At 42.6% G+C, this 16,686-nt stretch overlaps 1 protein-coding gene across 4 annotated transcripts in view; it reads right to left on the bottom strand.

Moving 5' to 3' along the window:
* The window catches only part of LOC115121526 (erbin), a 115,518-nt gene that overhangs the window by 56,280 nt on the left and 42,552 nt on the right, over window positions 1-16,686 (bottom strand). For all 4 annotated transcript variants that reach the window (XM_065017426.1, XM_029650639.2, XM_029650643.2 and 1 more), the window contains exons 3-4: window positions 3,787-3,984; window positions 989-1,106 (exon numbers count right to left, since the gene is read on the bottom strand). In XM_065017426.1, the coding sequence (XP_064873498.1) occupies window positions 989-1,106; window positions 3,787-3,975 (307 nt within the window). In that variant the 5' untranslated portion in view covers window positions 3,976-3,984. The remainder of the gene's footprint in view (window positions 1-988; window positions 1,107-3,786; window positions 3,985-16,686) is intronic.

Genomic DNA, 16,686 nt, shown 5'->3' on the forward strand with positions numbered 1-16,686 from the left:
ACTTGCCCTCCAGGACACCTACAACATCATCAAGGACAATAACCACCCGAGCCACTACCTGTTCACCCCGCTTCCATCCAGAAGGCGAGGTCAGTACAGGTGCTTTAGAGCTGGGACAGAGAGATTGAAAAACAGCTTCTATCTCAAGGCCATCAGATTGTTAAACAGCCACCACTAGCACAGAGAGGCTGCTGCCTACCTACAGACTTGATATCATTGGCCATTTTAATATATGGAACACCAGTCACTTTAATAATGCCACTTTAAGAATGTTTACATATCTCGCATTACACATCTCATATGTATATACTGTATCCTTCACTATCTATTCTTTACTCTCTATTGCATCTTAGCTGCTCTGTCACTGCTCATACATATATTTTATACTTATATATTCTCATCCCATTCTTTTACTAGACTGTGTGTATTAGGTTTTGTTGTTGAATGTGTTAGGAATTAGGCTTTGCTGTAGAATTGTTAGAAATGACCTGTTAGATACTGCTGCACTGTCAGATCTAGATGCATAAGCATTTCGTACACTCGCAATAACATCTGCTAACCATGTGTATGTGACCAATAAAAATGTATTTGATTCTATGTGTTTGCCCTGACAAGGCATTGTCAACTTCAACATTTTTTCTTTAAGTAAGATGGCTCTTCAGTCAAACTCCACTTTGGAGAGCCTTAAAGTAAATGGTGAAGATGAGATGAGTTATTCTGAACATAAATACTACCTTCTTAAGGGAAAAGGGGTAGATTGCAACTCTTAAAAGTGCACAACAAAACCATTCTGGTCATACTCTTGTATTGAGAGAGTGGTCATTCTGGTCATACTCTTGTATTGAGAGAGTGGTCATTCTGGTCATACTCTTGTATTGAGAGAGTGGTCATTCTGGTCATACTCTTGTATTGAGAGAGTGGTCATTGTAGTCATACTCTTGTATTGAGAGAGTGGTCATTGTGGTCATTCAGTGGTCATTTTGCTTACTGTTCTTGCTGACGTCCAGCTCCTTGAGATTGATGAGGTTGGCGATGGCCGCGGGCAGCACCGTGAGGTCGTTGTCTGGCATGCTCAGCCGGTGGAGCATCTGGCAGTTGAACAGTTGCTATGATGGGAGGGAGACAGAGAGAAATTGAGAGAGAAATTGAGAGAGAGAGAGAAATTGAGAGAGGGAGAGAGAGATTGAGAGAGAGAAATTGAGAGAGAGAGAGAGAGAGAAATTGAGAGAGAGAGAGAGAGAGAGAGAGAGAGAGAGAGAAAGAGAACAAGACAAGTTGATTTCACAGTATGACTCAGGCAGGAGTCCGGTTTGTACAGAAAGCTACAGTTCATCCACAACAAATGCTGACTCCGTCACAAACACTCAGAGAATAATAGACTGACTAAGTGTGGGGGAAAGCACAGGGTGGCATTGTGGATTGGCTCTGTTCAATCGGCACGATACTCTCACCTTCCGTAAACACTAGTGAGGCACCGATATTACCCTTTTTGCCGATACCAATATCCAATATTTTCCTTGCAAAAAAAACGATACCGATAACCGATATTACATTTTTTTGCGGCCTTTAAGCATTCTAGTACAGTTAAATAGCTAACACACACATGGACATAGCGGCTTAAGGCACTGCATCTCAGTGCAAGAGGCGTCACTACAGCCCTGGTTCGAATCCAGGCTGTATCGAATCCAGCTGTGATTGGGAGTCCCATAGTGCGGCGCACAATTGGTCCCGCGTCGTCCGGGCCGTCATTGTAAATAAGAATTTGTTCTAAACTGACTTGCCTAGTTAAATAAAGGTTACACACACTACACTGACCAAAAAGTTTGCTTGGCATTTACGTATGTCCCCTTTACCAGTAAAACACAATCAAAACCTATTTCTTTCACTTACTTGCTGTGTTGTTTCGTTGTTCATTAGTTCAGTCGTTTCATTCTCAACCAGGATTTCTATGGAAGGCCGTCTGGGTCTTTGCGTGTCAAAAAACGTCAAATAACACTATTTGACGTGTCAAATAACACAACATAATCTGTTTCAGTAGCTATAGTTAGATAGCTAACTATATAGCTAGGTGTCAACATCTAAAATAACCCTAATTTATAAGACAGTTCTTATTTGATTAATGGTTGTCGGACCCATCTATGTGAAGCTAGCCACAATAAGGATTAGCCACAATAGTGGACTTCAAAATAAAAGTATGGCCTTCAAAGTAGCCTTCAAAATAAAAGTATGGCATAATTCTACTATTTGTATTAATTTGCATCACTGTCAATGACATACTTTTATTTTGAAGGCAAACTGCAAATTCCACGATTGTGCCTAATCCTTATTGTGGCTAGCTTCACAACACATAACCCGGTCCGGTCGAGTGTCACTAGCCAAATGAAGGTAGCTGACTACTTATAACGTTAGCTTTGGGCAACAGGGTTAAGTAGCTGTCTAGCTATTTATTTTCATGAACTGAAGTTCAATTTCAATATGGAAATAACAAGTGGCAACCTTGCTAATACTTACTCACGAGGATTCCTAAATCATCAAACAAGAATAATGAAAATAACTGCAGTTCCTACTTGTCATTGTTTTCAGGCTAGTTGTATTGGTGCTAGCTAGGTACCAAGCTAATGCAAGCAACCCCAGAAGTTGCGGTCAAACAAATAATGCTTTATTACCAACGCGGTACTGTAAACACATCGTTCGTGGCCAGTGTTTGCAGACTTTTTTGTACAGCTTTGACAGTACTACTGTATCTTTATTTGACACGCAAAGACCCAAACGGCGTTCCATATGTATGTATGTCGTGAAGCTATTAGCATCGACACTAATACTGTGTAACTTCGGTCTGAAAAATAGCGCACTTGGTAGTGTGTATCGGTGCTCAACCAGTCGGTGAAAGCCAACATCACCCACGACAGAGAACAGTTGATTGTCAAGGGCAATGAATTCGATTATCTTGGCTTTAATGGATTTCGCCTTTGAGTTGTCTCGCTGAAATTTTCTTACTCTTTCAAATGACTGCTTGACTTGTTGACTGTTCAATCCACACAGCAGACATTGTGGGCTAGGTTAGGAATGCTGTGTTGCACGAATAGTGCAACATTTTATGTGGCGTCATTACGTCATGTACCTACGTTATATAGGTATGCACGGTAGTTTTGACATCGGTTTTTAACATTGGCGTTAAACTAGACATTGGAATCAACATCGGTATCAGCCGATTCCAATATGTTCACCGATATATCGTGCATCCCTAGTAAACACTACAGTCATCCCTTGGATGCAACTGCTGCTCACAGTTGTTGCTGTGAGCAGCAGGAGGATAAGGCCCAAATGAAATCAGAAGCTGCAACTTGATCAAGACCGATAGCCTCATCCTTATGGACTGATTTCATTATGTCACTCTACTGAGATACAATGTTTGCCAGGGAGAGCGGTTACTGCAATTTTGACAGGTTCATGTTTATATACCATTATATAGCTACATAACACAGTCATAAACAATGTTAGGGATTTGTATGGGTAATTCATTATGAACCTATTTTATTTTTATTACCTTTATTTAACTAGGCAAGTCAGTTAAGAACAAATTTTTATTTTCAATGACGGCCTAGGAACAGTGGGTTAACTGCCTGTTCAGGGGCAGAACGACAGATTTGTACCTTGTCAGCTCTGGGTTTGACCTTGCAACCTTCCGGTTGCTAGTCCAACGCTCTAACCACTAGGCTACCATTATGAACGTGTAGGTCTGTGTGTCCATCTGTGTGTGTGTGTGCGCATGTCTCTGCTTCTTACTTTTGGCAGCTCCTCAATCTGGTTGGCGTCCAGATAGAGCTCCTCCAGGGTCTTCTCGAAGCTGAAGATCTCCTTAGGCACTGCCTCCAGGCTGCAGTGGGAGTAGTCCAGTGACGTCACCGTCTCCTCCTCCCCCCGCAGGCAGCGGCATGGCACCAGCCGCACAAACAGGTTCCGCTTGCTCGACATCCTCAGGCACTGCAGAGCGAGAGAGGGGGAGGAGAGGAGAGTCAGTGTCAAGACAGGCCAGTAAACTACTGCTGCTTCCTGGGGCTAAAGCTACTACAGGTATCCTCCTAAGTGCGAGAGATAAGTGTCAAAGTTAAGTAATCAAATAGGAAGGGGAGTCAGACTGGGTGTTTTCTAAAAGGGAGGGAGATGGTCAGCAGCACAACATCAGGTTGGTTTGTGGGTAGGTTGTTGGTTAGAGAGAGTAGATAGGTCAACTTTGTATATATTTTTTTAAATCTTAAGTTTGTTGTATGGTTCTGCTCACTTCAATAACAATCCAAGAGGTTTTACCACCAGTTACAAAGAGGATCTAAGGCAGTATACGTTATGATAGCTTGTTTACCACAGACCCCTGGATTGCTGGCATAAATTACATTGTTAGCAGTTACATAATCGTTTGTTCTCAGTGTCCATATTGACACGTAAGCAGGATCTGCAATGCATGCTCATTTAGGCTACAACTGTGTTGCATTGGCAGTGCCAGAACAAAGGGCCAGCTTTCATCAACACAATGCCCTCACAGGATTGATTAGTGTAGAAACTCATTACATATAAATGGGCCTCTTTAAAATCTCTTTAGATTTTACATGTGGGTCCAAAGCATCACTGGATAATGAAAGCAAGCTCTACAACAGTATCACATTACTTCCTATACAGCTACAGAACCACAGCACAGTAGGGCAGTGGCACTCATCGGCCCAGAGACAAGAGTCCTATTTGGACAAACAAAGCATACCTCATGGATTTGCCTCCCGACTCCCCATTATTTTAACTGAGGTATAAACGGTGACAATTAGCTGGCACGTACACTGTTGCTCATCAGTGCAGTGACAATGTATCTCCACTCAATGGATGAGGACTTTAAGATACGCCTATCTAAGACAAAAACCTATGAAAAAGTCAGAGGCCTAGTACTGATCCCTGTAGCATCTCATTAAGGTGTAAAAGCTGTCTGACAAAGCATTGATAAACAACAAACATGTGTTCAGTGTTTCTCAAGCTTTTTAATAGCAGGGAGTGGAGGGCTAGTGTCCTTCCTCCATGAAAGTCTGCTTCGGCCTATTGGCCTATCAAAACTTGAGAACGCACTAAATTGGTGTCAGCTAACCATCTGAGAGACCGCTCAGCATCTTCTCAGGGACCAGTGCTGGTCCGAGGACCTGAGGTTGAGAAACATCTAGAAGGTGAAAGTCGACAGAGCATCAGCTCTTTGAGGCCAGAATATTCAATCTAAATCTCAGCTATTCCTTCCTCCACTAATGGCTGTATTACTGCAATCTCTGCTATTGTGAGAGCCTCGCAACGCATCCAATGAAACACCACTTTTAAGCAGGCATAGCAAGCAGCCCATTCAGCAGCTCAATAGCGCAGATGGCTATAGGCCTAATTGTGTTGTAGCAAAGGATGAACACCAACAGCATTGTGATGCGAGTCATCCTCCAGAGAATCCAGTTCCTTGACTACTGTCTTTTGTCATGGAACAACAAAGTCAGCCCAGGTATGAAAGGGCTGATATTGTGTATTGTACTAGGGATACTCGATTGCTCAACCTTGAGGGACAGAAGACCAGAGGAAACGAATGTGAGGATTGGAAAGAATGGCTTTTTTTCCCCCAAGGCACGCTCCTCACTTGCTTATTTTAAAGGGGCCACATGATTCACAGTAGATATTATGGGTCTGATAAGTCTTTGGACAGAGTTGGCTATGGTTGAGGGCTTTATGGCTGTACAGTATTGCACTATGGAATGTGCTCTGGTTAATGGAGGCCTTGTTCACTGGAGTGTTTAGAGAATATGACTTTCTCCTCCTCCCCCTCATCTTCAGCTGTGAACCACATCGTAGCGCAGACTGTCTGATTCCCAGAGTCTGCGTGTGTGTGTGGTGATGTAGGGCTAGTGCATGGCCATCTCTAAGCTGTAGAGACATGGGTCTGTCAGCTCCCCGCCATGATCTCCTGGGTTAGAAACTGTATAAGGCTTCCACTGCCACCGCTCCTCACTGGATTATCTACAATCACACTAATGGCCACATAATTCAGGGAGAAAAGTGAGCAGAAAAGAGAGAGAGAAATAAAATGAAAAGTGAGAGAGAAATAAAATGAAAAGAGAGAGAGAAATAAAATGAAAAGTGAGAGAGAAATAAAATGAAAAGTGAGAGAGAAATAAAAAAAGGAGAGAAGGGTGGAGGATCGTAGCCAGTGAGTGACTGACTGACTGACCGAGTGCAAATAGGATGCCAGTATGCAAGTTTAAGATAGAAAATAATAGAGTAGCCTCTAATAAGATGGAACAAGAAGGCCTAAGTGAGTGAAAGTAGACCTGTCTCAAGAGGGCCTCTTCTTATCCGTCATAACACACACGCACACTTGGCTGGGCCACTGATGTCTGTCAACACGGAGGGCTAAACAGAGTGAAGTTAGTGGCTTGGAGTAAAGAGGTCGCAGCCTTACATAACACTCAGATAACAAATATTTCCGGGGTTTCCGAGGAACCCATGTACCAGTCGGTACTGCCCAGAGACTCATCACCATACTTCCTTCTCTCCCTCTCTCTGACCTACTGTTACTGAAAACTACCCGTATCATCATTTACCAGGAGGTTTTTCCAGGTAAACTGGCCTGTCAGGACCCAATTATTGGCAGACTGAGGATGATTTACTATTAACCTTTCAGCCATTAACAGCTGTAGTGTGCACACACATGCGCACTCACCTGAGTAATCAGGAATATAAGAGGGGAAGTGTGTGTGTGTTAGTGATGGCAGGAAATAATCTATACACTTACACGCAATTTGACGATATACAGTGGCTTGCGGAAGTATTCGCCCACTTGGTATTTTTCCTATTTTGTTGCCTTACAGCCTGGAATTAAAATATATTTTTTTTGGGGGGGGGGGTTGTATCATTTGATTTACACAACATGCATAACACTTTGAAGATGCAAAATATGTGTCATTGTAAAACAAACAAGAAATAAGAAAAAGAAAACTTGAGTGTGCATAACTATTCACCTCCCCAAAGTCAATACTTTGTAGAGCCACGTTTTGCAGCAATTACAGCTGCAAGTCTCTTGGGGTATGTCTCCATAAGCTTGGCACATCTAGCTACTGGGATTTTTGACCATTCTTCAAGGCAAAACTGCTCCAGCTCCTTCACATTGGATGGGTTACGCTGGTGTACAGCAGTCTTTAAGTCATACCACAGATTCTCAATTGGATTGAGGTCTGGGATTTAACTAGGCCATTCCAATACATTTAAATGCTTCCCCTTAAACCACTCGAGTGTTGCTTTAGCAGTATGCTTAGGGTCATTGTCCTGCTGGAAGGTGAACCTCCGTCCCAGTCTCAAATCTCTGGAAGACTGAAACAGGTTTCCCTCAGGAATTTCCCTGTATTTAGGGCCATCCATCATTCCTTCAATTCTGACCAATTTCCCAGTCCTTGCCGATGAAAATAATCCCCGTGGCATGATTCTGCCACCACCATGCTTCACTGTGTGGATGGTGTTCTCGGGGTGATGAGAGGTGTTGGGTATGCGCCAGACATTGTGTTTTCCTTGATGGCCAAAAAGCTCAATTTTGGTCTCATCTGACCAGAGTACTTTCTTCCATATGTTTGGGGAGTCTCCCACATGCCTTTGGCGAACACCAAACGTGTTTGCTTATTATTTTATTCATACAATGGCATTTTTCTGGCCACTCTTCCGTAAAGCCCAGCTCTGTGCAGTGTATGGCTTAAAGTGGTCCTATGGACAGATACTCCAATCTCTGCTTTGGAGCTTTGCAGATCATTCAGAGTTATATTTGGTCTCTTTGTTGCCTCTCTGATTAATTCCCTCCTTGCCTGGGCCGTGACTTTTGGTAGGCAGCCCTCTCAGGCAGGTTTGTTGTGGTGCCATATTCTTTCCATTTTTTAACAATGGATTTAACGGTGCTCTGTGGGATGTTCAAAGTTTCTGATACTTTTTTAAAACCCAACCCTGATCTGTACTTCTCCACAACTTTATCCGTGACCTGTTTGGAGAGCTCCTTGGTCTTCATGGTGCCGCTTGCTTGGTGGTTCCCCTTGCTTAGTGGTTTTGCAGACCCTGGGGCTGACTCAGTTACACCAGCTCTGTCAGGAGAATGGGCCAAACTTCACCCAACGTATTGTGGGAAGCTTGTGGAAGGCTACCTTAAACGTTTGGCCCAAGTTAAACCATTTAAAGGCTTCCAAATACTAATTGAGTGTATGTAAACTTCTGATCCACTGGGAATGTGATGAAAGAAATAAAAGCTGAAATAAATAATTCTCTCTACTATTATTCTGACATTTCACATTGTTAAAATAAAAGTGGTGATCCTAACTGACCTAAGACAGGGAATATTTACTTGGATTAAATGTCAATAATTGTGAAAAACTGAGTTTAAATGTATTTGGCTAAGGTGTATGTAAACTTCTGACTTCAACTGTATATCCATCGCCTCTGGTGAGCCATCTGGGACACCGAACCCCATGTTAGGGTCCTGTTGACTCAGGAGTGCTAGCCTGCGATGGAGGCTCTTCACAGTGAAGAGGGCACAGTGTGGACAGGAGCCAGGGGAGGCTAAGGCTCCCTTGGCATATTGCAGCCCATGGCAAGCGGAGCACACCGAGTGGGTGTCTTTGGCCGATATCTTGTTTCCACAGGCGTCGATTCGTGCCGGGACCTTCTCCTCATTTGGGATGGGGGATGTTTCTGTTGCAATTGCTTGGATACTATGTTTTTAGCTGTCAGAAAATAACTAGCGTGGTAGGCTAGTACGATAGCTAGCGATTAGTGGGTTATCCCTGACTGGCACTCAGTGTGATGGCCGGATATCGTTTCCGAAACAACAGAGAGTTGTGTAGCTAGTAAAAAACTTTTCTTGTTGAAGTAAAACCACAAAAGCTAGCTAGGCTGGTGGCTAGCTTGCTAATAACTAGTCACTGTTTGAGTAAAGCTAACTTGGTTGTGAACGAGATAGCCATGTCACAGCTGTACTCGTTCCTCCCTCTAATAATTTCCCACCGCACAGTCCAGAGAATAGCGCCCGGCGAGCGAGTTGTAAGCTCATGTCTGTGGACAGTTTAGCTAGTTCTAGAAAATGCAATCGTGTCGAGGTTGAGCTTTCTGATGAAAAGTGAGAAGAGGTGTTTGAATGATTCAGAGACACTGCACTGGACCTATTATAAGGTAGGACGACACCCTTCCCCGACGCACACGTCTCAACCAATCAACGCCGGTGTAGTGTAATAAAGGCTCCTGATGAATACGCTGGGGGCGTACACCATAAGTGAAATACCGGAACGAATACTTGAGAACCGAAGAGAATTCTCTTGAAAGTAGTACGGTCGGCATTTGTTTGTGAGGTATTCTAGGTCGGGTGAACTAAAGGACTTGAGTTCCTGTATGTTATCACAATCACACCATGAGTAGTTAAATAATAAAACATACAGCCTCGCTCTTCTTCCCGGAGAGATATTTATTCCTGTCCGTGCGATGAACTGAGAATCCAACTGGCTGTACGGACTCAGACAGTATATCCCGAGAGAGCCATGTTTCTGTGAAACAGAGTATGTTACAATCCTTGATGTTTCTCTGGAAGGAAATACTCGCCCTGAGCTCATCAACTTTAGTATCCAGAGACTGAACATTAGCGAGTAATATACTCGAAAGCGGTGGGTGGTGTGCGCGACTCCTGAGTCAGACTAGATGTCCACTGCGAATACCTCTTCTCTGCCGCCGATGTTTTGGATCAGCCTCTGGAATCAGTTCAATTGTCCTGGGGGGTATGAACAAAGGATCCAATTCAGGAAAGTTGTATTCCTGGTGAGTTACCGCCGCTCTGATATCCAAAAGTTCTTTCCGGCAGTATGTAATAACAAAAAATAAATTCTGGGCTAATAATGTAAAACAATGTAATATTGCCTAGGAACTAGAAGCACGGCTGCCCTATCTGTCGGCGCCATCTTGTATACCTCATAATAAGCTGTAGACCATGATCTACTATTTACCAATTTAGTTTTCATCTATATTTTTCGTAGGGAAACAAGAAAATGCTCATACAAAGGAGGCGCTCCTAGTTGCCGGTGATTTTAATGCAGGGAAACTGAAGTCCGTCTTACCTCATTTCTACCAGCATGTCACCAGTGCAACTAGAGGCGAAAAAAACACTCTAGACCGCCTTTACTCCACACACAAAGCACACCCTCCATTTGGCAAATCTGACCATTAATCTATCCTCCCGAATCCTGTTTACAAGCAGAAACTCAAACAGGAAGTACCAGTGCCGTGCTCAATACGGAAGTGGTCCGATGAAGCTGATGCTAAGCTGCAGGACAGTTTTTTTATAGCACAGACTGGAATATGTTCCGGGATTCCTCCGATGGCATTGTGAAGTCACCAGCTTCATTAATAAGTGTATCGACGGCATTGTCCCCACAGTGATTGTACGTAATATCCTAACCAAAAGCCATGGATTACAGGCAACATCCACGCTAAGCACGACAACACCTCTTCCCCCCAGGAGGCTGAAAACATCAGGCATGGGCCCACAGATCCTCAAAAAGTTATACAGCTGCACCATTGAAAGCATCTTGACTGGCTGCATCACCGCTTGTTATAGCAACTGCTTGGCATCCAGCCACAAGGCACTACAAAGGGTAGTGCGTACGGCCCAGTACATCACTGGAGCCGAACTCCTTGCCATCCAGGACCTCTATACCAGGCGGTATCAGAGGAAGGCCCTAAAAATTGTCAAAGATTCCAGCCACCAAATTCATAGACAATCTCTGCTGCCGCACGGCAAGCGATACCGATGCACCAAGTCTGGAACCAGCAGGACCCTGTACAGCATCTACCCCCAAGCCATAAAACTGCTAAATAGTTCAATGGTTAACGAAATAGCTACCTGGACTATCTGCATTGACCCTTTTACTCATCCCATATGCTGCTGCTACTGTTTATTATCTGTCACTTTATTCCTAGTTATATGTACATATCTACCTCAATTACCTCGTACCCCTGCACATTGACTCAGTAGCAAAGTTAATGCAACTCACTGTATATTAATTATTACATGTTTTACTTTTCTATATTCTTTCCCTCTGCATTGTTGGGAAGGGCCCCTAAGTAAACATTTCACTGTTAGTCCACATCTTCTGTTTACGAAGCATGTGACAAATGCAATTTGATTTGATCTAGTGCTCCGTCTGTCCCCTCTCCCCAGACCCTTATTTGAGAGTTCTCAAGTAGTATGTGTGTGTGTGTGTGTGTGTGTGTGTGGAGCGGAAATGTGAGGTCTTATGTGACAGTATAGTATTATTTATAGCAGGCAGTAGTACTCATCTGATTAATATGCTGGAATGTGATTAGCCTATAAATCTTACAGTCTTATGAAAGGAGCTTTTTTATCCTGATACTGTAGGCTGCTGCAGTAATGCTGCCTGCCTGCTGGGTCAATGTTCGAAACTCGGCACCCAGAGAATTAGGCCCAAAGAAAAGGGAGAGAAAAAGGAACAAAGGGAGGGAAAAAAGGGAGTAGAGAAAAGCTGCAGAAGGAGGAGGGCTGCTGGATAATAATGGAGTCATCTCCATCTGGCACAGAAGAAGAGAGGAGAGAAAAGGCTACTTCTTCCGTGTGAAGGAACAGCAGTGTGCCATTGGCTAGAAGGCCTGGCTGCCCTGTGGATTAATGGTTTGACTGCAGACAATGCAGTCTTCTTGACACTTGTTCACAGACACTATAGTACATTTTCATTGAAATGTCTGTCATGCCAAACAATTCTTTAGAAGATGGCTAAAGTAGAAACAGACTAGCAGCTAGAGTAAAGCAAAGCTGAATGAAATCAAAATGAGGCTAATATTAGGTGACATTAGATCTGGCCTACGTCATCTAGACAAAGGGTTTTTGATTAACTTGAGGAAGGCATGTGTCAAGACAGTCATGCGATGTCATGGGGTGAGAAGGTTGAGTTGGCTCTTGTGTGAAGAGCTATGGAAAACAAGTGTGTGTTTTCAGGTGTGTTACCTCTATGCTACTAATGATGGAGGTGTGTTTTTCACTGTACCCTGATGTGTGTTACCTTTGCACCGGAATTCACCGACAGTGGGCACAGCGGGAGAGGTGCAGTCAGCTCCTAAATTATTCAAGGGAGGATACTCGGTTGGAGGCCCACACACCAGTGTACACACATGGATATAACCTAAGCTAGTTTGAGCTTTGGGGGTACAAGCCAGATTGAAAGGCTTCAGGTTAATATTGCATTATGATGGCTGAGGCAAGTTACCTCCATTGCAACATACAGCGCTTTGAGCACTGGAATCAAATCCGTATTGGTGGGCATCCGCAGCCTAGAAAAATGACTGACAGGCTGTTAGTCAACAAGCAGGGTTCATGCAGTGTTGACATTGAATCGTTTTTTGGGACAGTGTATACCATATGTATCCTGTACATATGAATAATAACACTTGGTATGGATACCACCACAAACACACACAGTACACATGCACCTCCAGCTCTTCTTCAGCTTACCACTCTGGCTAAGAACACAACCTCACTCAAGTCTCCACCGAGGCACTTGAAGACGTGGGAATCCACTAGAAAGATTCCAAAGTAGAGAAAATGGAAATGAATTTAAATGGAAACGTGGAAAGATGACACTGTTGTAAGTATTTGTGGCAGAGCATGGGCCTAGCGGAACCGGATCTTCCAGTTTCCAGCCCCTTCAGGTTTTGGTTCTCACCAGTGTCCTCGATTCTCTGCGGTCTTACATGACCAGGGGAAAACCATGATTGTTTTCCTTTGAATTGTTGGTAAAATGAGGCTAAGTAATCTGATCTGGTTGACAAACACAAAGTGCATTCGCTTTACAACATCTTCCTCTACCTCTACCTTCCACATACACTAACCTGCCCACACCAGGCTGGATAGGATACTAGAATATAATTAAATTTTTCCACAACTTGCTAAGAAAAGACAAACTAGCTGTTTGCAGACAGTAAGATAGAGGTATTCACTAGAGGTCGACCGATTATGATTTTTCAATACCGATACAGATACCGATTATTGGAGGATTTTTTAGAAATGTATTTGTAATAATGACAACGACAACAATACTGAATTAACACTTATTTTAACTTAATATAATATATCAATAAAATCAATTTAGCCTCAAGTAAATATTGAAACATGTTCAATTTGGTTTAAATAATGCAAAAACAAAGTGTTGGAGAAGAAAGTAAAAGTGCGATATGTGCTATGTAAGAAAGCTAACGTTTCAGTTCCTTGCTCAGAACATGAGACCATATGAAAGCTGGTGGTTCCTTTTAACATGAGTCTTCAATATTCCCAGGAACACAATGACAACAGCCACCCTCGAAACAGCGTTACCCATGCAGAGCAAGGGAAACAACCCCTGCAAGGCTCAAAGCGAGTGACGTTTGAAACACTATTAGCGCGTGCTAACTAGCTAGCCATTTCACTTCGGTTACACCAGCCTCATCTCGGGAGTTGATAGGCTTGAAGTCATAAACAGCGTAATGCTTGAAGCACAACGAAGAGCTGCTGGCAAAACACACGAAAGTGCTGTTTGAATGAATGTTTACGCACCTGCTTCTGCCTACCACCGCTCAGTCAGATACTTAGATAATTGTATGCTCAGTCAGATTATATGCAACGCAGGACACGCTAGATAATATCTAGTAATATCATCAACCATGTGTAGTTAACTAGTGATTATGATTGATTGTTTTTTATAAGATACGTTTAATGCTAGCTAGCAACTTACCTTGGCTTACTGAATTCACGTAACAGGCAGTCTCCTTGTGGAGTGCAACGAGAGAGAGGCAGGTCGTTATTGCATTGGACAAGTAAACTGTAAGGTTGCAAGATTGGATCCCCCGAGCTGACAAGGTGAAAATATGTCGTTCTGCCCCTGAACGAGGAAGTTAACCTACAAATCAGTTCACATTACAAATTAGTCATATTTTAGACACAAAACATATTTTTAATTACCGTATAATTTCTTTAAGTTCCTGTTTCTATGGGCTTAGTAGTGTTTTTTATCAATCTTTTTCGACCCATAATGTATTACTAAGAACAAAGAAGATCAAAGATGGCTACAAGGTAAGCTAGTCTTTTCTCTTTTATTATGTTTAAATGTGACAATTTTCCTCATACACCACATTTACCCATTTTAGATTATCATTACTATAACTGTGTAATACTTGATATTTGAGCAAAGACAGATTAAACTTTTTATAGAATATTACATTAGAAAGAGCACCAATTTATTGTGTATTTTTTGTTTGCCGAGTAATAATGGTTCATGCCATTGTAATCTAAATTTGCTAAGAGTTTGTCATTACTGTAATGACCAATTCTCATTACCATGCCATCTGTTATGGTAATTAGAAGTTCAGCTACAGTAATGATAAAAACTGTTTGATGCACGTACAATGTAATTCCATCACACTATATGCGCAATAGATACACAGCTAACCAAACAGTGTTAGGTGCAGGCACACTTGAATTAAAGGGTAACTATCGTTTTTTATGGTCTCCTACATGGTTTATGCATTGTTAGCATGTCCAATTTAGCTAGAAAAGTGTGATTGAGAGCGAAAAACTGGAGAAAAGAAATCTGAAAAACAACCTTCCTTCCATGACCACTGCTAAAAACAATTATAGGGGAAACACTGAGTCAACATGTAGAATTTAAAGGCACATTACACTTAAAAATGTAAAGTTTGTCTGATGTTTTCAGAATTCAAAAGTGGTCTTCTGTCAACAAATGTTAGACCATCTGTTTTGTAGATCCAACTCAGGTGTATGCAAACAATCCAATGAATGGAAAAGATGAGCACCAAATCATTTCCAGATTTGTGGCGCTCATCTTTTCCACTAAAGACTTTACTATCTAATATAACACCAAGAAGTTAACTGTCTAGGTCAAATGATATTGAGTCTATTGTTGTAAAGATGGGGAGAAGCTCTGCTTTTATAACATAACATGCAACCAAACAAGTCCTGCAAGCTCTGGTTTTGTTGCATCTTGACTATTTGCCAGTTGTATGGTTAGGTGCAGCAGAAAAGGAACTAGAAAAGCTGCAGCTGGACCAGAACATAGTAGGATATCTGGCCCTGAAATGTACACAGAAGGCCAATGTCAATAATATTGACTCTCCTGTTTCAGAGAGACTCTCCTGGTTCAGATTGGAGGAGAGATTGACTGAATCACTGCTGGTCTTTGTAAAAAGTATTGAAAGTACAGAGTTGCCAGTTAACACACAGCTCAAAACCTATACATACCCTACAAGACACGCAATCAGGGTATGACTAGGTGATATTGAATTAATTTGAATTCATGTTTTTGCGCGATATTTCAAATGCCTATATTGCAAGAATCAAGGTTTTGTTATTTTTCGTTTTTATGAGCGCTTATGTCCGCTTGTTCTCATATTGTATTTGTGGTCTCGTCTCCTTCGCTCCTCCTCCTCTCCCATGGGAGTTAATGGGAGTTAGGGCGGGAAGGCAGGTGACAAGCTTAGGTCCAAAATAAGCCCATAGAAACACATTGGTATTATTTTGGATAGATTTTAACAAGAGTGAAACCTCTCGCTTCCTCTATGGTTTACACATACACCAAGCCCCTCCCCATGCCTCTCTTACGCCAACAACGTTGAGAGATCACATCTTCCTTTCTGACAAGTGATTTCAACTCGCTATTAGCATTTGAGGTTTGGTCGAACAGAATCGGTCATAATGACACCAAAACACATTGAGACATTATTTCACTGTAATAGAGGAGAAGTTAACCTTTCTGACGATACCCTTATGTCTCAACTGCTCAAAGTATGTGCAGAGCAGACATCACTAAAACAGGAGTATCAATGAACATTGATTCTGGAAAATGTATGTTCAGTTTGTCACACAGAGCATTGGGGTACCACGTTCCGCCAGCAGCATTTAAGCCAAAGACTGTTACGCTTCGAACAAAATAGTATGCAGCATCATCTTGATATGTAGTCCAACATTCACTTTCTGCTACCATTTCTGTCAAGCCGTCTACACACACAGTTTGAAGCATACATTCGATAAATCTAACGTACGCACCACACCGAACGCACTGCAACTGCCTCTGCAATGCAATGCTGCAAGGCAAACGCAGTGTTTCATTGGAAATGAATGTAATTCTGGTGTACCAAAATGCAATGACGCTGTCGATGTGATCGAAGTGTTATACCAGCTGTCTAGTCTGTGTTTTGTAAATGTGCAATAAGCAAAAACCCAGATGATCACTGACAGAGCTCCAGAGTTCCTATGTGGAGATGGGAGAATCTTCCAGAAAGACAACCACCAATCAGGCCTTTATGGTAGAGTGGTCGGACGGAAGCCACTCCTCAGTAAAAGGCACATGACAACCCGCTTAGAGTTTGCCAAAAGGCACCTAAAAGACTCTAACCATGAGAAACAAGATTCTCTGCTCTCATGAAACCAAGATTGAACTCTCTGGAAGGAATGCCAAGTGTCACGTCTGGAGGAAACCTGCCTCCATCCCTACGGTGAAGCATGGTGGCAGCATCATGCTGTGGGGATGTTTTTCAGCAGCAGATGAACAGAGCACAGTACAGAGAGATCCTTGATGAAAACCTGCTCCGGAGCGCTCAGAA

The sequence above is a fragment of the Oncorhynchus nerka genome, linkage group LG4 (genome assembly GCF_034236695.1).
Source record: "Oncorhynchus nerka isolate Pitt River linkage group LG4, Oner_Uvic_2.0, whole genome shotgun sequence".
In the NCBI taxonomy this organism is placed as follows: domain Eukaryota; kingdom Metazoa; phylum Chordata; class Actinopteri; order Salmoniformes; family Salmonidae; genus Oncorhynchus; species Oncorhynchus nerka.